The sequence below is a fragment of the Sebastes umbrosus genome, chromosome 19, assembly GCF_015220745.1.
Source record: "Sebastes umbrosus isolate fSebUmb1 chromosome 19, fSebUmb1.pri, whole genome shotgun sequence".
In the NCBI taxonomy this organism is placed as follows: Eukaryota; Metazoa; Chordata; class Actinopteri; order Perciformes; family Sebastidae; genus Sebastes; species Sebastes umbrosus.
The window spans coordinates 26,024,015-26,044,444 of NC_051287.1; the positions used below are offsets into that span (position 1 = coordinate 26,024,015).

General features: G+C 39.6%; 1 protein-coding gene across 1 annotated transcript; it reads right to left on the minus strand.

Annotated features, from left to right (window-relative positions):
* Positions 1 to 759: 759 nt before the first annotated feature.
* LOC119478543 (TNF receptor-associated factor 2-like) lies at positions 760 to 19,130 on the minus strand. Its single transcript, XM_037753366.1, has 11 exons — positions 18,897 to 19,130; positions 18,246 to 18,455; positions 16,771 to 16,849; positions 10,827 to 10,925; positions 10,578 to 10,739; positions 10,390 to 10,464; positions 8,752 to 8,826; positions 7,227 to 7,805; positions 6,240 to 6,417; positions 5,521 to 5,669; positions 760 to 3,551 (listed from the first exon to the last, which is right to left on the minus strand). Exons 2-11 carry the CDS (start codon positions 18,431 to 18,433, stop codon positions 3,333 to 3,335), a joined length of 1,803 nt encoding a protein of 600 aa, XP_037609294.1. The 5' UTR covers positions 18,434 to 18,455; positions 18,897 to 19,130; the 3' UTR covers positions 760 to 3,332.
* Positions 19,131 to 20,430: the final 1,300 nt, after the last annotated feature.

Below are 20,430 nucleotides of genomic sequence, written 5' to 3' on the forward strand. Positions count from 1 at the left end.
TTCTTTTTATGAAGAAGTTCACTTCCAGTAATCGAAGGTCTTTAATGTATTTGTCTGAAAATGCAGATTACTCTAAATTACACTGCCCAATTAAGTACAATGAACCCTGTTTCCCTGGTTTTCATTTTTAGTTTACTGTGTAAATACATCGAGAGCAACAAGGCCATTCATTAAGGGAACCATAGCGCCCTCCAGTGAGCAAAGGTGGGAAGTAACTGCACTAGTACTGTACTTCAGTACAAATTGTGAGGCACTTGCACTTTATTCACAAGGTTTATTCAGAGATTATCCAATAATTCACAAAACCAGCAAATATGAGAGAAAATTCCCCAAAAATAAGTATACCTTTGTGTAGCATAGCTCTTCTTTCCAACCCTCACATTTCTCTTGTGACCCTTATGAGGGGCCCGGCCCCTAGGTTGAGAACCACTAACTACCTGAATGTATATAAAGTAGTTAAAACTAGCTCCACCTCAAGCAGCTACAACAGTAAAATACTACTTATGCATCAGTATTAATAGTCTAATGATGTTTTATATATTAATATATCAGTCTCAGGGGCCATGTATAAGCAGAATGAGTACTTTTACTTTTGATACTTTAAGTACATTTTGCTCATAAAACTTCTGTTCTTTCACTAAAGTAGGATTTTGAATGCAACATACTTGTAATGGAGTATTTTTAAATTGCTGTACTGGCACTTTTACTTCAGTAAAGTACTTCTGAGTACATAAAGCGTTTTACTCAGAAAGAAGTTTAAATACACAACAAGCTGAAACCAGCAAACTTTATTACATACTGCATGTCCTTTTTAGCAATACATCTACAGTATATCATCAACATCAGAATATATATATATATATATATATATATATGGCTCTGATCTCAAGGTACATAAATCACTCAAAGAAATACCCTGTTTGGACAAACAACCGATACAAAGTGCACAAATAAAGTTGGTTCAAGTCGACTGCATCACATTTACAGAACTGCTGTTGTGTTTTTAGAAAAAAAATAAAATATATATATTACATTCAAAACAACCTTGGGAGGGTTTGTATTCATCATGGGACAGTATTAATTATCTCCTCTTCGTGCATCATATTAAAACACACACACGCAGCACAAACTGAAATAGAAACATATTTGGCACCATATTTTAGCATAGAACGTAAAATATAACTTCACAACATTGTTAGTATACGGAGGTAATATTTGAGTTTGGCACATTTACAAGAACACTTAAAAAAGTTCATGTTCATCCTACTTCTTAACGTGCTCAGTCTTCATAGAAACCCCACTGATAGCATGAATTCCTCAACATTAAAATGGTCTTTCTAAAACCTCACTCAGCTCCTGACTATGATAGTGATGTCGAGTCTGCTTAATGACAAGGAAAAGCTTCATTTCATCCTTGAAAAGTTCAAAATTGGTCGCAGTTCTTCAGCGCCACAATGAGTGATGTAAACAAATAAGTCGCGTATGACTTCTGTAAACCCTTAAAGACATAATCATATATTGCACTCTAGAAGGAACCATACGTCCTTACTGCACAAAGGGGGTCGTCCTGGCCTGTTCAAACCATCTTGACAAACAAAAGGTTGGTATATAGATATAGAATTAATAAGGTATTCAGCAATACTATGTTTATTATAACATCTTGTGTATATTAACATTGATATATAGATTATTTCAACATTATGATATGAAAGATACATATTTATAAATTGCTATGAATATAGGCAGCCGCTTCTGTTGAACAGACGCGGCGCCAGGTATAACATAATATCTATTCTAGGATTATTTTCATCCAAACAAATACAAATAAATGCTTTCACAACGTGGCTCACGAGGGAAACCGGTGTGAAACTCCATAGTGGATAATGGATTGAAGCCTCCCATGCACAGAGAGGTTTCAATACAGGTCGAGACTGGTTTTCAAAACAGGCCAGCGGGAACCTTAAAAACCTCAGCATGCATGCTAAGTAAGTAGAACAGCAATCTGTGGTGAACAATAACTACATGATATAATGTCGATATCTGCGGTGCCACATTTAAAGAGTTATCTGAGGCTGCACTGAACATCAATCTGCCATAAAGAATGTCAACAAAGTATCACAACCTCTTATTTTCCAGCCTCTCAGCCTCCACACACATTACTTGCACCAACATATATATTAGATTCACATCAGTATTCTATCTTAAGAGCAGCAGAAACACACATATGCACTTGTATGGACAGAAAACAAGGAACGAACAATTCCTTCACTTCGTGGAATCTGTGTTGACCTTAGTCTGTGGTGGGGGCACAGTACTATGTGTTGAGATGTGAGCTAGTGAGCATATCCTGGGGGGGAACACTCCAGCTAATGTAATGTTTGTCAGAGTTTTATGCCTCAGGCTTGACTGGTAAGCTGCCCTGACTCCTTGGTAACTCCACTGTATCTTCCACAGATGTACCGAACCACCAATCAGAACCACCAACCCCTATTAGGAACAAATACGCAACACTAACTTTACATGTAAATAGCCTGGTTCCAAAAAAGACATGCAGGCAATGTCCACCATCACGGATGGCTAATTCACTAACAAGTTTAACAGCAAACAAGGAACCTTTCAGTCGAACTAAGGAGCCGTTTTATACTTCAAAACGCCAGCGGCATGCACTTTGCGCCAAAACAAAAAAGGCAAAAAAATGCCTGTAATCTTATTCATAACATAACTCCACGTTTGTCTATGCAAATTCACTCGACACTGGAATTGAGAAGCTCACAATATCCACAATCTGCAAGAAAAAAAAAAGCTGCATCAAGCCATGCTCTAACTCTAAGTGTGATCACATCAACTATCTGTAATCTACAACACCCTGTTCTGGAACATCCCTTAAAGAAGAAGATGCTCTTCACTCTCTTTCACTCCCATCACAACTGTTCACTTTGACATCTCTGCTTCTACTCAACACTGCACTGACCACGCTGCACTGGTGCTCCTGTGTCCTTTAACTGAAAACTTATATGCACAACTGAAGTGACATTTTACCCACCAAGGGGAGCGGTGTTGTGACGTCAAAAGAAAGAAGGTTTTGCACCCGAAATGTACAGCAATGACGGCGGTTCTCGCACTGAGACCACCGGGATATGACAATGCCGGCGCCGTCTGGACGGTGCAAACTGCAGCCACATGCAGTTGCAAGCATGTTTGTCTCCCTAAAGCTGCAGGGGACAGTAAGATGCCTGAACAGAGCCCTAAAGGGACCACGATTGAGCCAGAATGAAGCCTTAATGGTCAAAGAGCTGCCTGGTTGCCAAACCGTACCACCCTGTGGAGGCCGTCTAGAGGCCGGTGAGGTCCACGATCGCCTTGATGAAGATGGTATCGTCGCGGATGTACGAGTTCTTGGCATCGAGCTTGGAGAGCGGGCAGAAGAGCGGACAGCCGCTGGCGATGTTCATCTCGCTCACCGGTCGCTGGAAGGACGAGGAAGTGACGTCAGGTCGAAAGGCGTCGATGATGTGCTCCCTGTTGCTCTGGTCCAGCAGCATCAGAGTCACCTGGGAATAAGAGATATATAATAATAATGATAATAATAATAATAATAATAATAATAATAATATATAATAATAATAATATATAATAAGATACAGCAATTAAAAAAATAATGAAGCCAAGAACCAGGTGTGGACGGGCCTGTGGCACACGAGCCATTCCCTGGACCTGAGCCTGCTCTGACTATGTACAGGTATGGATGAGGTGAACTACGTGACCATACTTGAATGGACACAGCCTGGTCTCATCTCACATTCATCACCATTTACTCTCTGATCTTTGGAGGATATTTATTAAGGCCGACTTTGCCTCTGAATTAAAAAAACGTATTTACTTTGTTTTGACAACGATGTGTTTCTATGATTTACCTATCGAAAGATAAAATAGTTAAATCCTAGTCTGTGATATTATAAATCATTTAAGCGCATTAATCCGTTAATCCAACTGATGGTATTTCATGTCTCACCGGTACCTTAAACAACACGCCACCACCTACGTAGGAACCTTTAACACAAGCCTGTTTTTGGTCTGAAAGTCTGTCGCAAATTTACTGTCAGAGGCTCCAAACTTTAACAGGGTAATTACTCGGACTACAGATGTAAATCTATATTATATACCATACATCATTTCTTTCTTTTTTTGTTTTCAGTCATTTAAGTTACTTTTGTAGTAGTAGTTTGTTTTATTGTCTGTCTCTCTGCTTGTATTACAGTGTTTTATTGATGTTTTATTTCTTATACTTAAAAGCCTAACCAGGAAAAATGTCTGCAAATGAGCTACGGCTAGAAGTCCTACGTATATACACTGCATCGGTTTTATTTAAATGTAAAAATGCCTCTAGTATGATGCTGTATTAGGGCCATTGTAGGTACAAAAATAAAAAAGTAAATTATGGAACTGGGGGAGAGGGGTAATATTCAGAAAAAAATACGTTCCGAAATTAAAGTCATAACTTTTCGAGAAAAAAAAACAGAAAAGATGTGTTGGTTTTTGTGGAGGAACCACGTTGCTTCACCTCATCGCACCACAGACGCCGCCGCTTGCCGTGTATTATGCCTGCAGTGGATGACCCAATCAAATTATACTTTGCAGTCGGAGGAAATACTCATGATTTTAGCCCAGAATCGCCATATTATTATATTATTATAAGCATCTGGACTTTGAAGAGACATTGCCGTGAACTGGGCCGATTCAGAACAGAACAATTTACTGATTGGATTTTTTTTCTCGTAAATTTACCACTTTAACTTCAGAGTTTTTTCTTGGAATATGACCTCCTTCCCCCAGCACCGTAATTATAATTATTTGACCTACAATGGCCCTAATATGCCATTGTATTATATGTATCGTCCCTGTCAAATAAATGCATAAACAAATAAAAATGACTCAAAGTTGATCTGATATTAAGAGCCACTGAATAAGATCTGGAACAGTTTGACTGCTTTGACAAGTGTCTGGAAAGCAATGGAGTGAAAACGAAAAAAGTTGGATTATTGGTTGAAGAGACACTTTTGGAGCTGCAGGCGTACATTCATCCCACAAGAGGAAGTGTGTATATGAGGAAATATTAAATATCTGGATGTTTGGATATTTAATGACTCATGAAAGATACATTTGGAAAATGTTCAACTCTTTTTACAAGATTAATTCTGTAAACAGATGAAAAATATAGTGCATATTGCACTGGATATGAGCATTTAATAGTTATTAAAAATACATCTACAAGCAGGAGGCCGATGTAGGAAAGAGAAAGGTAAAATCATGAAGGTTGTTGCATTTCTGTTCTCTTTCTGAGCGGAGAGCTCTAACAAAGTAACTTTATAATGCATCTTTCATTTAAAAACAGCCTTAAAATACATACTGCATGAGAACAAACACACTATTTACAGCATCTTTTTTACCTCAGTAAATACGGACAAACGTAATTTGACAGTTTAGCAAACTCTTGGTGAATATTCTGTGTAGGTCTGTTACCTTCTGGTTGAAAGGCCATTTGAGCAGAGCATCACTCAGTCCCCTCATCACCACAAAGAACAAGGACAAGTGGCTGCCGCGCCCCGTCCCGTCTCCATTCAGATAGATCCGCAGACACATCTTATAGCCGTACTTACTGGTGTAGAAGGCTGAGAGGAAGAACATTCAGCTTTAGTCACATGCAGAGAGAATGAGGCGTCTAAACAGGATAACTTGGTATCTAGTCACCAGGACCTGACCCACGACCCAGGTCGGCTCGGCTCCAACAATATGCAGTCTAATGGAGTTGGGTCAGGTCCCGCTGTATGGACTCAGTTTATGTTTAATAACTGAGTGGATCTGCATGTACTTTATATTAACTGGTGCGTCATTATCATTGCAGTGTATATATATACAGTATATCATAGATAAATGAAAAAATAAAATAGCAATTAAGTCCACAAAATGTCAGAAGACAATTAAAAATGTCCATCCCAGCCTCGCAAAGCCTAAGGTGACGTCCTCAGATGTCCTGCTTTGTCAGTCCAAAACCCAAAGACACCCAGCTCAACAGGAAGTCTTCACATCTGAGAGGCTAAAAACAGCATCCTCTGACATGAAAAATGACTTCTCTTATATTTAAATTGAATTCATTTCTACAGGTTGGATTCAGGTAAGATTTGAACTGGTCTGTGTTGGACCTGTGAAGACCTCTAATCTGTATTAATGGGCTATGTTACCTGGTGAAAACATGGCAGGGGCTCGACCTGCGATGGCATCCTGTCTCTTCTTGGCGAAATCAGAGATCCTCCAGACGAAGACGCCGTCAAAGGTTGTGGCAGACATTTCCCTCAGCCGGCCCTCCATCTCAGCCACCGTCAGGTCCTTCAGCCCCACCGTCCTCTCCAGCTGTCGCACCTGGAAAACAAAAGATCACTAAGTCATTATTCTTTATTAAATCCACACAATATTTGACATATAAAAAACTGAGAAGGCTTAAAGGCATGCCATATATTGATATTTCAAAATACGTTGGGCTACTTAGAAATGTTGTGCTTTACATGTTTTAATAAACATAGTTTTATGAAAACTAGGAAGAGACGTGAGGACAGAGGAGTCGAGGCAACGGGCATTTAACAAAGGAGACATCATGACCTCGGAGTGTCATTTTAAAGCGACGTTAATTAAATCTGACATGTGTTACAGCTGCATCAGCTGTCCATTGTTCTGTTATATCGCTGTATTTTATGATCTCTGTCGCAGAGACAAAAAAAATGTCCTTCAAGACGGAGCGCTGAGATCGATTTCCGGGCCACAAGCCAGAGGATCGAGGAGACGAGGAGGCACAAAATCAGGAGATGAGAAGCAGCAGAGTGAGTAAAGCTGTGGGCTACAACTCCAGCTCCGTGTCTTTAGACTAGATTCGTTTACATCTGGCAAACTGGCACCATTAAAACGCATGCCAAATGATCTAGTAGCAGTTCCTGTTTGCAATATACCCATGGATGTACAGACAACTATCACTAGATTACTTTAATACTGAAGAAAACTTCAAAACATGATGGTTTTCAGATTTGTTTCTATGATTTCTAAGCAAATTTATTGATGTTTATTCATGATGGACATCTGAGAAAAAGATATCCTCGGGAGGTGTACGTCACACTGAATCTAAACATATGTGTATCATCAGATTGATTTGTGTTCATTGGGTTCAGTTCCAGTCCTACCTTGTTGGTCAGAGCCTCGATCTTGTCCTGGTCCAGTTTGTGCTGACGGTTGCCGGCCTCCATGGTGGTGGCGAACCTCTCCACCTCTCTGTTCAGGACACACACCACATTTTCAAACGTGCCGGATTTGACTTCGAGCTCCGTACACCTGCGACCCAGCTCCACCACCTTGGTCTTCTCGCTGTGGAGCTGGAGCTCCAGCGCGGCGCCCACCGAGCTGGGCAGAGGCGTGAAGGAGGTAGACACAGACAGAGTGGGAGCCAGAGTGGGCAGCGGGGGGAGAGGAGCTGAAGCAGGTGGACCAGGGGGACCGGAGCAGGAGGATGAGGAGGAAGAGGAGGAGGCGGCGGCGGCTCCCTGCACGGGAGGCCCAGAGGAGGTGGTGCTAAGCTGGGAGACTCTGGCCTCGAGCTCCCTGAGGGCCTGTTGGAGCTCCACCAGTTTGTGTCCGGCTAGTTCCAGTCCCTGGGGCTGCAGGCCCTCCATGCTCACCTTCATGCCCATGATGTAGTGCAGCAACAAGTTGAGGTGCTCGTAGGCGTAGGAGCGCTCATGGTCATGAATCTTTTCCTTTTCCACCTACATAAAGGGAAGCAACAAGAGGAAAATCAAATAGAAACAATACCTGCATATAGTTTGATCAGCTGTATCGGGGACTGTGTGAACATTATCGGGCCCAGACGTGGACGAGGACGAGGACGAGGACAAGGACAAGGACGAGGACAAGCTTCTTCCCCTCCTTCTCACTCTCATTGGCACCTGACATTTTTTAAGAAACCCACTACAGTAAACTCTCTATATATTATTATTATTATTATTAGTGTTTAATTTATTTACTTTTTTCCTTTTATTTATTAATAAATAACTATTAATAATAATATTATTCATAATAAATATTATTAATATTATTTACTTATAAATAAATAAATAACAGAAAAAAGTTATAATATAATTATAAGCATTATATTTCTTTTCCTATCCTATTTATCATTTTTCTATTTTGTTAATCTTTTGACTTACTTTTTCTGTTACTACATATTAAGGTGCATTATGGATATTTTCTGTATATTGTCTATAATTTTAACTTTATTTATCCTGAATTTAGAACCTGTTGTTGTTTGTGTTTTTGGTGTGAGTAGATGGATGTTTTGTGAGTGTTGTTGGGCAAAAACTAAATCTTTCACAGTACAGTTAGTTACTGTTTAATCAGTTATTGGGGTGGGGTGGGGGGTTAAATCTTAAATATAATTTTATAAAAAACTCTCCCAGCCTCATAAATAGTATATTTGGACCCTACTCTTGACTAAGAAAAAACACAATTTATCTCAAAATAATAAAACTATTTTATTATTTACATAATAAACCGTCAAATCAATGATAATGATATGATGCCTGAGTCGCCTGGGTGAGTGTGTTTGAACATTCAGACAACCCTATGTGTGTGTGTGTGTGTGTGTGCGTGTGTGTGTGTGTGTGTGTGTGAATACATAAAAGTTATTATAAAGAAGACAATCAGGCTACTTACAGACATGTCACATCCCACCACATGAAATCGACACGGAGTTCTGAATTTGCTGCAGAACTTGATGTGATCCACATACTGAAAGATAAACAACACAAAGCAAATTGAGCATAGAGGCTTGATTAACAACATGTATAGCTGTAATATAATAAATAATGAATATATTTAAGATTCCTAAAAGACTCTTTCATCCATCTGGATGAACAGCTATTTGATCAAATGTTTTTTAACCCTGTTTATCAAGTGTTTTTTCCTAATCCAAATAAAGATGGAAGCCCAAAGGGAAGTTATACCAGCGCTGCCAGATGTACAATAATTATTGTATTTGCTCAGTAATTTTGCCCTTTGTATGATGTACGATTAATGCCATAACGTATGATAATTTGAGCATTTTGTGACGGCTACAGTTGGTAGTTGGTTTTAGTCTGCGTCCTCTCATTGAATTCATTTCCAGATGGATCATACGTTTCTTTTCATACCGCCGGGGCACGATCTGGCAGGAAGTGATGACGAGCGGCTAGGGAGGAGTGTGCCTCTTAAATGGATGCTGAGATAATGATGCCACAGAGAGAAGAATGATACCAGCAGTCAGCTGCAGATGGTGTTCGCTCATTCAGTTATAATATCATAATGTACTGTACACCGCTATTTAATATACCCAAATACCCGGTTGTGTTTGTGTCAGCCATGTGGTCGAGGTAGGCGTGCACGTCGCTTTTGCCGACGAAATTGAGCGTGGCAACTGAGGTATGCGCCGGCAGAGATGCCTTTTAAAGGTCCCATATCGTGCTCATTTTCAGGTTCATACTTGTATTTTGTGTTTCTACTAGAACATGTTTACATGCTGTAATGTTAAAAAAAAACTTTATTTTCCTCATACTGTCTGCCTGAATATACCTGTATTTACCCTCTGTCTGAAACGCTCCGTTTTAGTGCATTTCAACGGAACTTCAACAGAATTGCGTTGCCTGGCAACAGTTACTTCCTGTCAGCTGATGTCATTAACATACACTGCAACCAAGGCCTATATAAAGGAGGCTGGGTCACGCGTCATATCTTCGGGGGTAAAACACATGCGCAGTAAAATCTTGCCTGCACTCGCCGAATAGAGCCAATCGCAACGCACGACCGCAGCTTCTGTTACACTGCGCATGTGTTATACCCCATACCCCAAGACCCATGTCCGCCCGTGACCCAACCTCCTTTCCATAGGCCTTCCATAGGTGTAATGGTCTAAATATTGTATATTTGTGACATCACAAATGGACAGAAATCCTGACGGCTTGTTTCAAACGCACAATTTCTGAATATGGGCTGTGTGTATTTCTCTGTATATTGAGTGCGTCGATACTTTCACAGTATTTATAAAGCACTTAAACCTGCTTTATAATATAAAAGACATGAAAATCGCACTTTTTACAATATGGGACCTTTAAATGGCGTGCAGACTCTTTATTTATACGTGTAAGAAGTTACAAACAGTCCCTTTAAGGATTCTGGAAATACCTTCAAAGATTTCCAAGGAGACATTTTTCAGGAAAACTAAATAAGCTTTGTGACTTGAACGAAAATACAGGAAAGGCACACACTGGTAACAAGCAGCTACATGGGGCCAACTGCGACCTTTGTCTACAGATTCACCTTTTCTCTGGGTATTTTTTTCTTGGCACAGCCCTCACAGATCATCGGGTACTTGGGACAGATCTCATCATGAGCCTGAAACAGAAAATCCACAGCAGTGTTAATTTTAAAGAGCTGCTGTCCACCGGCTCAGACAGGCTGAGCTCCTCAGCTACTGTACATAGAAGCTTTAATAAATCATTTCTAACCTTGATGTTTTTGAAGTGAAATGGCTCCTTGCAGTACTTGCAGTTGAGTGTTCTCTCCGGGCACTCTCGCTCATTATGGCGCTCCAGCTCATTGAAGCGGATTCGTTCTTTACAGGAGGGGCAGGGGATGATCATGAACTCACACTTCCCCTCGTGGTTCAGCTGGAAGAAGGAGCTTTAAGTTGCTAACAGTACTGCTACCTAAAAACAAACAATAAAACTAAAATTTAAAGAAAAAAGAAACCTCACCTCGTAGTCTTTAATGCTGCCTTTCCAGGTGCAGTTTTCATTGATACAGACAGCCGAGAGGTTTTCAACTTCCCTTCGGACTGCGTTGTCAGGAAAAGCCTGAAAAAACAAGAGAGAACAAAAGGATTTAGTTTAACACCACCTCTGTTCCATTTTATAGATTATTTATGTTCAGCATATTCAAAACTTCCTCCAGCGTCACAAACTGGAAGCTCACGTGTTTTTAGGAGAGAAGAGCAGAAACATTTGTCCTGCATGTCTGCTCACAGAGAAAGCATGAGGTGTGAACAAGCCCTCAAAGCTCATTCAGTTCATTCAAATCCATTATAACTATTACTACTACTTCTTATTAAATGAAGACATTTCTCGTCCCGTTTATAGAGGAAACAAGACTCGGTCAAAATCGGCTGGACTGTATATTGTCAGTATATAAGTGGTGTGTAACAATATATACATGTCGTGAAAGTCTATCAGCGCTGAGATATTCCCGCTCTCATCACTGACGTTGTTGCTGTCGTATTTATTCCTAAATGGAGTGTTAATGGAGCAGCTACAATGTTAGCATAGCCTGGCACTAATCGATCCAAACTCCATTCAGAAAACAAACATTTTAAAAGTTGTTTTCTTGTTGTGTTGCAGACAGACCTGACAAAGCATGAATTCAGACTTTTTACAAATCGACATCATAATGTCGTTATTTCTGCATCATTTTGATCCGTTTATTGTATTATTATTAACATTATTATTATTTTGGGTTCATCCCGCAGTGGCGACGTGTGGCTTGTAAGATACAGTCAGGAGGAAAGAGAGGCGAAAATTTGCTTTACGCTTGGTGTGAATGCACAGTAAAACAATACGAAGCACAACATAATGTAACTTAAACATCATAAACAATAGCACATGGACAACAACAGCACTATGTAATGATACAATGAACCACTGACACGCTCCCCAGAAAACATAAACACAGAACTGTTCTCCGCCTTTTCATTTTGAAAGAGCAACGACCAATGAGGAAACTCCAATAGTCGGCCGACCAATCCTGTAACTTCATCACTCAGTCACTCACTCAGTGACAGACTTTAGCGTTTGTAAGGCTGGCCCTCTGTGATCCAGCCAAAAAGGGAAAGGCATAAAGACGTAGAGAGACTTTTAATTCATCACCGCTGTAAGAACTAATCTTCATGGTTCGTCAGATGCAGCGGAAACACAAACAGTAAAAGGGACTTTTATTTATATATATACTGGAAAAACAAAGTTCGGAAACTTGTGTTTGGTGGATTATTTCTCTTTTGTATCAATGCTAACTGGCATTGTATTTTACATTGTTGGAAAGCCTGTTTATTTACCTTCGAAATGATGTCCAACTTGTAAGGATCATGTATTTGTGGGATGAGCAGCACAGCTGATTATGTGGGAAGCGCCCAAGAAAAATTTGCCAAAATGCTCTGCCAATGGTAAAAAGTGTATTGTCATAAGGCTACCAAGAAGCCTGCAATGACTGCCCTTCACCGTCAGGCCCGTTGGCGCTGGTGTCGACAACACAGACAATGGAACCTGAACATGTGGGGGAATGTCATGTTCAGTGATGAGTCCAGGTTCTGTCTGCCAAAGTTGGATGGCAGGGTCAAAGTATGGAGACGACGCGGAGAACGCTATGCTGATTGTTGCACCGATGGAGTAACGGCTTTTGGTGGTCGGCATCTCCCTCACTGGCAAAACAAGGCGTGTCATCATTGAAGGCCATCTCAATGCAGTGAGATATCGGGATGAGATTCTGCAGCCAGTGGCGATCCCATATCTCCACAATCTGGGACCTAACTTCATCCTCCAAGATGACAACGCTCACCCCCACAGAGCCAGGGTTATCACAGACTACCTCCACAATGTGGGAGTAGAGAGAATGGAACGGCCTGCCAAGAGTCCAGACCTCAACCCAATTCAACACTTGTAGGATCAGCTTGGGCGTGCTGTACGTGTTAGAGTGACCAACACAACCACGCTGGCTGACCTGCAACGAATCCTGGTTGAGGAATGGAACGCCATCCCACAGCAACGTGTGACCAGGTCGGTGACCAGCATGAGGAGGAGGTGCCAGGCTGTTGTGGCTGCGTATGGATCTTCCACCGCTACTGAGGCTCCTGACGGTGGATTAAATGAATAAAGTGTAAAATTGCCAATATGTCTTGTTTGTTCCTTGTTACTGATAGAGAGTTCAATCATCCAATCCACCAAACAACTCAAAACAAGAGTCAACACCAACAGGAGAATACACTGTTTACCATTGACGGAGCATTTTGGCAAATTTTTCTTGGGCGCTACCCACATAATCAGCTGTGCTGCTCATCCCACAAATGCATGATTCTTACAAGTTGGACATCATTGCGAAGGTAAATAAACAGGCTTTCCAACGATGTTAAATACAATGCCAATTAGCATTGTAACAACAGAGAAATAATCGACCAAACACAAGTTTCCGAACTTTGTTTTTCCAGTTTATATATAAATTATATATAAATTTATAGTTTATAGTTATAGTTTAGTCCCTGTGGTTTCTTTGTACCTGGAGCTGTTTGGTCAGAAAGGGCTAAAAGTGAAGCATCCTGGTATTTTGTATAAATAGATATATACTATATATACATATATTGTGATGAGGTTGTTTCAAGTATCAAGAACTATACTGAAGTATACTTTTGAGGTACTTGTACTTTATTTGATCATTTCCATTTTATGCTAGTTTATACTTCTACTCCACTACAATTCAGAGGACTTTTACTGACAACTACAATTACTAGTTACTTTTCAGATTAAGACATTACATAAAAAATACAGATGTTAATCTTATTAAATACAGTGTATTGTTAAAGGGAAACTTTGCCTGCCGATTTGCAACCAGCTTTGTGTCTTTACAATATGGGTAGTATATGCAAATGAAGAATGTTTAACCCTCCACAAGCTCCCTGCTCATTTGCAAACAAAAGTAGTCCAGATGACACGTTTCTAACGAGGAGCCGCCGCTCTCTGTGGAGGCAGAAGTACAATCTGGAGTTGGAACAACAACCCAAAGTGTAACACTTTATCCGGCCGACTTTTGCTAACAAATGAGCAGAGAGCTCTAGGTGCTGGCAATATGTAGGGAAGTTAAACATTGTTCATTGTTCATACACTACCCACGTTGTAAAGAGTAAAGAGTTTCCCTTTAGGGGTTAAACCAGTGGCTCCCAACCTTCTTTAACTTGTAACCTCTTACAAAACAGCAGCATCTAGTTGAGGCTCCTTGTCTCATTTCAGATGTCTGTGAGTTGTTAGTAGTTTCACCAGAGAGACATTTCTCCTCTAAACTTCTCACCTGGTTTCATTTCAGTAACTGTTTCTTAGATCTGTGTAGCAGATCCTCTCCCAATAATCATCTCACGACCCCTCAGCCTTATCTGGTGACCCTTGGGAGGGCCCGACCCCTAGTTTGAGAACCACTGAACGCAACTACTGAACTGTATATAAAGTAGTTCAAGCCACCTCCACCTCCAGTAGCTCCAACAGTAAAAGGCTGCTCACACGTTGATGCATCAGTATTAACAATCTAATAATTACATATAGAATAATATATCAGTCACAGGATGAATACCTTTACTACCTGTACTTGTACTACTACGTTTTGCTGATTAAACTTCTGGACTTTTACTACGTAGGATTTTGAATAAAGGACTTTACTTGTACCTCGGGCTGTCCTCAACCAAAGACACTCTTAGTTGACGAGTACTCATACTTGATTAGATGATTTCAGGGCCTATTAGTCAATTAGTGGACTAATCTGTGGTTCTGGTCTTAGTCCACTAAGATTCAGTCGTTTTCTAAATACTTGTTTCATGCTGAATGACTTATTACCAAGAAACGTATGAGCACATCTCTGGTAAACAGCAGATTTAAAGTGGTGCTTTTGTGTGATTCTTTGTGGAGAAACTCAGTTTCACAGATCTGTCGATTAAATCAACTCATCAATTAGTTGGCAACATCGTATCAGTTAGTCCACTAAGAAGTTCTTTGTTTTACAGATATTACTTCAGTTTCACAGATCTACAGAGCACTTTTAATCTGCTGTTTACCAGAGATGTGCTCAGAAGTTTCTTGGTAATAAAACATTCAGCATGAAAAAAGCATAAAAATACTGTATGACTAATAGACTAAATAAATCTTAGTGGACTCAGACCAAATCAAATGATTAGTCGACTAATGGACTAGGACAGGGGTCAGCAACCTGCGGCTCCGGAGCCACATGCGTCTCTTTAGCCCCTCTCCAGTGGCTCCCTGTGGATTTTTAAAAATGGAAATGAATAACTGTTTTTTGTTTACATTTTTATTTATCATTGTTGTAGGTCTATGGTACGACTGTACGCCGTAATATTAGGGCCACATTGAGGGAAAAAAAATTGTCTGAGATTTCGAGAATAAAGTCAGAAGTTTAAGAGAAAAAAGTCGGAGTATTATGAGAATAAAGTCAATATTATAAAGTTGTAATTTTACGTTATTTTATTTTTTTCTTGTAAACTTATAACTTAATTCTCATAATATTACAACTTTTTTCTCGTAAAGTTATGACTTATCTCGTAACATTATGACTTTTTTCTCATAATATTCTGACTTTATTCTTGAAATCTCAGATGTTTTTTTCCTCAATGTGGCCCTAATACTCCGTAGTACATTTGCACTTTGGCCCTCACTGCATTAGACTTATATATTATATACTTAGACGATAAACTGTGTTACCTTCATCACAATGATCAAATGTTTTGTGGCTTCAGACAGATTTTTTTTTATTTTTTTAATTTTTCCTAAAATGTCTCTTTTGATAGTAAAGGTTGCTGACCCCTGGACTAAGAGGAGGCAGCCCTGCTGTTAGTGGAGTATTTTTACATTGTTGTATTGGTAGTTTGACCTCCTCTGTAGCTCTGCTAAAGTCTTCATTAACACACAGCTTTAATGAGGCCCTGGAGACATTTGTAACCAGTGGTTAGTGTACTAAGGACTTGTAGTATATTATATGTACAGTATATAGTAAATCCTTAAATGCAGATACAACATGTCCGACTTTTTATTCCTTGTTTAACTAAACCGCTGAAAAACAAAGTCACAAAGTGTAAAGCACTTTGTGACTTTGTTTTTCAGTGGTGTTATTTAGATAAAGTTATTAGTATACGTACATGCAGATTTTAATGATATCTTTGGACTGTTGGTCACTACTTTCTGACATTTTACCGACCGAACGAGTCATTGATCAACAGAGAAAATGAGCCCTAATTCAGAGTGCTGTGATTAAAATACGACTGGAGCCGCCGTGGTACCAATTACTGTATGTGGCATAAGTCATATCAAGAAATTTACTTTAAAGGTTCCATATTGTAAAAAGTGAGATTTTCATGTCTTTTATATTATAAAGCAGGTTTAAGTGATATATAAATACTGTAAAAGTATCAAAACACTCAATATACGGAGAAATACACACAGCCCGTATTCAGAAACTGTGCATTTGAAACAAGCCATTAGGATTTCTGTCCATTTGTGATGTCACAAATCTACGATATTTAGACCATTTCACAGTTTTAAACGTAAACATTCTAAATGTGTCCCAGTTTATTTCCTGTTGCAGTGTATGTAAATGACATCAGCTGACAGGATGTAAAGATGGACCCAAGCTGTTGCCTAGCAACGCAATTCTGTTGCCATTCTGTTGAAATGCGCTAAAACGTAGCGTATCAGACAGAGGGTAAATACGGGTATATTCAGATAGACAGTATGAGGAAAATTACGTTTTTTTTTAACATTAAAGCATGTAAACATGTTCTAGTAGAAACACAAAATACAAACATGAACATGAAAATGAGCATGATATGTCCCCTTTAATTGAACAAAACTCTTCTTGAGTGGATGAAAAATCATCAATACTCACACATCCTGGTTTCAAAATCGATGTAGGATCCTCAAAAATATCCTCTTTAATGCAGGCGCTGCATTTCTGGGGTCCATTACTGCAATAACACAACATTATACTCTTATACACTGCAAATCATCATCAACATATGCATACATCAGATACCCAGTGGTGGAAAGTACATTTACTCAAGTACTGGACAATTTTGAGGTACTTGTACTCTGCCTGCATTCAAAATCTTACTTAAAATACAGACATATAATCAGCAAAATGTAGTAGTGGAAAGTAACAAAATACATACTGTATATTTAGGTACTACTTTCAGGTACTTGCACTTTACTTAAGTATTTCTATTTTCGGTTACTTACTACTTTTACTCCACTACATTTATTTGATAACTTTAGTTACTTTTCAGATTAGATTATTAATACAAAATAGAATGAATAAATAAATATTCTAAAGTATATAAACATTTATCAGGTGCAACATTCAAGTGATACTTACACATAATTCTGCATAATATATACTTTTACTTTTGGTACTTTAAGTGCATTTTGATGCTAATACTTATGTACTTTTACTTAAGTAACATTTTGTATGCAGGACCTTTACTTTTAACAGAGTATTTCTACGTTGTAGTATTGCTACTTTTCTCTTAAGTAAAAGATCTGAGTACTTCTTCCACCACTGCAGATACCCCCAAAAATACAATATTTTGTATTTTGAAATGATCCATTCTGCGTAATGAATACTTTTACTTCTGGTACTTTAAGTATATTTCAATGCTAATACTTATGTACTTTGAATGCATGACTTTTACTTGTAACTGAGTATTTCCACGCTGATGTATTGATACTTTTCACTCAAGTAAAAGATCAAAGTACTTCTTCCATCCAAAGATACAAAAATATGATATATACTTTATTATTTTGAAATGATCCATTCTGCATAATGAGTACTTTTACTTTTGGTTCTATAAGTATATTTCAATGCTAATACTTATGCACTTTGCATGTAGGACTTGTACTTGTAACTGAGTATTTCTACACGGTAGTGTTGCTACTTTTCACTCAAGTACAATATGCTGTGTTCTGAAATTGGTCATTCTGTATAATGAGTACTTTTACTTCGGGTACTTTCAGTGTATTTTGATGCTGATATTTCTGTACTTTGAGTTAAGTAAATTAGTGAATGCATGACTTTTACATGACTTTTTTCAGTAAATTTCAATGCTAATACTTATGTACTTTGAATGCAGGACTTTCCCTTGTAACTGAGTATTTCTACACTGAAGTATTGCTACTTTTCACTCAAGTACAATATGTTGTATTCTGAAATGGGTCATTCTGCATAATGAGTAAGTAATGACTGAGTGATGCTGATACTTCTGTACTTTTAGTTAAGTAAATCAGTGAATGCGTGACTTTTACTTGCAGTACTGTGGTATTACTACTTGTACTTCCTCCACCAGTGCAGTAGTCCCTCCCAGTCACCTCACAGTCCTGTTGAAGCAGTAGGAACAGAAGCGATGTCCACACTGGGCTTGGAACGGCCGTCTCAGGATGTTGTGGCAGCAGTTGCACAGGTGTTTGTCCTCCAGCTTGTTGCCCAGGATCTTCTTGGGGAAGCCGGGTTTATTGCTCTCCATGGAGGAGGGGGGGGACGGCTCCTGGGTGGCCATGGTGTCTGTTCATACGTCACACCTGGGGGGAGAAGAAGAAGAAAAGGAAGAAGAAGGAGAAGATGAATATGTGCTGGCTCTGCTGGTAGCTGCTGTGATGTGAGGCCAGCTGAGAGGCCCACAGCCTTTGTTTACATCCGTGTCTCCTTGTGGAGCTCCTCTCTCTCTCTCTCTCCTCTCTCTCCTCTCTAGCCGGTAACGATGCTGACACACCGCTCATCCATTGTCTCTGCTCAGCTTCCTTGTCGCTGTTGCTAAGCTATCAGCATCCTTGGAGTCAGAAGTGGTACCCATCCGTACCCATCCATACCAAGGCACGCCGCCACGCCCCTTCCAGCCCTGAAGCTAGCGGGCTGAGAGAGGCTGGCAGACAGCGGCTAGCAGCTGGAGGATGGAGGAGAGGAGAGGAGAGGAGAGGAGAAGCTGTTCAATCACCACAGTTCACTCACTCACACACACTTACCCGCGCTTCTTCACTCTAGGCTGGCATCGCGTGCACAGGCTGTGGAATCACCTCTCCCGGTCGCAGGTCGTCGCTCGCGCAGTGTTCCCGCTCTCACCTGTGCTTCTCTTGTCGGAGGTGTTTGGTTCAACGTTAGCCACATAATAGAGATGTGCTCCCACCAAAGCGACGGCTGTTATTGTCCAGTATCGCCATTACACTCTCAGACTGGCTGTTACGTCATGCGGGGGGCTGCACGCGGGTTGATAGGCAGACGAGATGGGGAGGCGCGCGACTCATTGGTTCAAAGCGCACGAGGGGGCGGGGCGGCTTTGTTGTGAAATCAACAGATTCTCATATAAAGGAACATTACACACTCTTTAATATGTTTAATCTCTATTTCATACAGTGTGTGTGTGTGTGTGTGTGTGTGTGTGTGTGTGCGTGTGTGCGTGTGTGTGTGTTACACAATAACTGAACATGTGTAAAATAAGAATAGAACCTAACTAAAGTAGATTTAGCAGTACTACTCTAGTACTGTACTCAAGTGTACTGTACTACTGTACTCAAGTGCAATGTTGTACTACAGTACTTTACTGGAGTATTTCCATTTGACTTTATACTTCTGATATTGATCTTTGCCCTGTTGGCTTTTTTAAAGTTTTCTTTATTTTTATTTTTATCTATTTACTTTTCATTTATTTGATGTTTTTCTTTTCTTTTTTTAATTTTTTTTATCCATATTTGATTTGATTTGATTTTGTTACAAGAGAAAAAAAGGAAATATATATATATACAACAAAAAAAAAACCTTCTCAACTGGCCGGGCATGGGCCATGCTGCCTCACCACCAACTGGGCTCGTCCTCCATCTCCTCTGTCCTCCCTCCAGTGATAACTGTCTATGGATAGAAAAGGGCCAAAGCCCTGAGCTATCAACCAGGCTCCCAAATTTACGTTACGTTACTTTATACTTCTACTTCACAACATCTCAGAGGGAAATAATCTACTTTTTACTCCACTACAGATTCAGTTTATTGATACAAAATATAATAAACAAATCTATTGTCATGTATTATTATTATTATTATAGATTAGCTACCCAGCAGTATATAAAGTAAATTATTAAAGGGACAGTCAGCGTCCTGTTGCTTCACCAGATATAACTTTATTATATAACTTTGAGTTTCTGTTGTAGTCTGAGTCGTGGTGGCGGCTGGACGTTTGTCGGCGTTAGCGGACTCCATTTATAACCAAACGTTATAGCTACGTCGAAGGCACTCGTGAGCACGCATCACGTCACATCCGTTGGAATTTCCCAGAAAAACAAGCTCATGTCAGGTTCTTCACATTAAAAGCAGTCTACAGGCTGAGAGAGGAAACCCAGAAAGAAGGTGCGGAAGGTCTCAATTTTTTTAGGTTAGGTTACAACCTGTTCACACATTGGCAATAAAAAGCCAATAAAAAAACATTTATACGTGTAAAAAGTTACATACAGTCCCTTTAAAATTAGAGAAATTATGTACACATATATATACTGTAAATATATATGCATT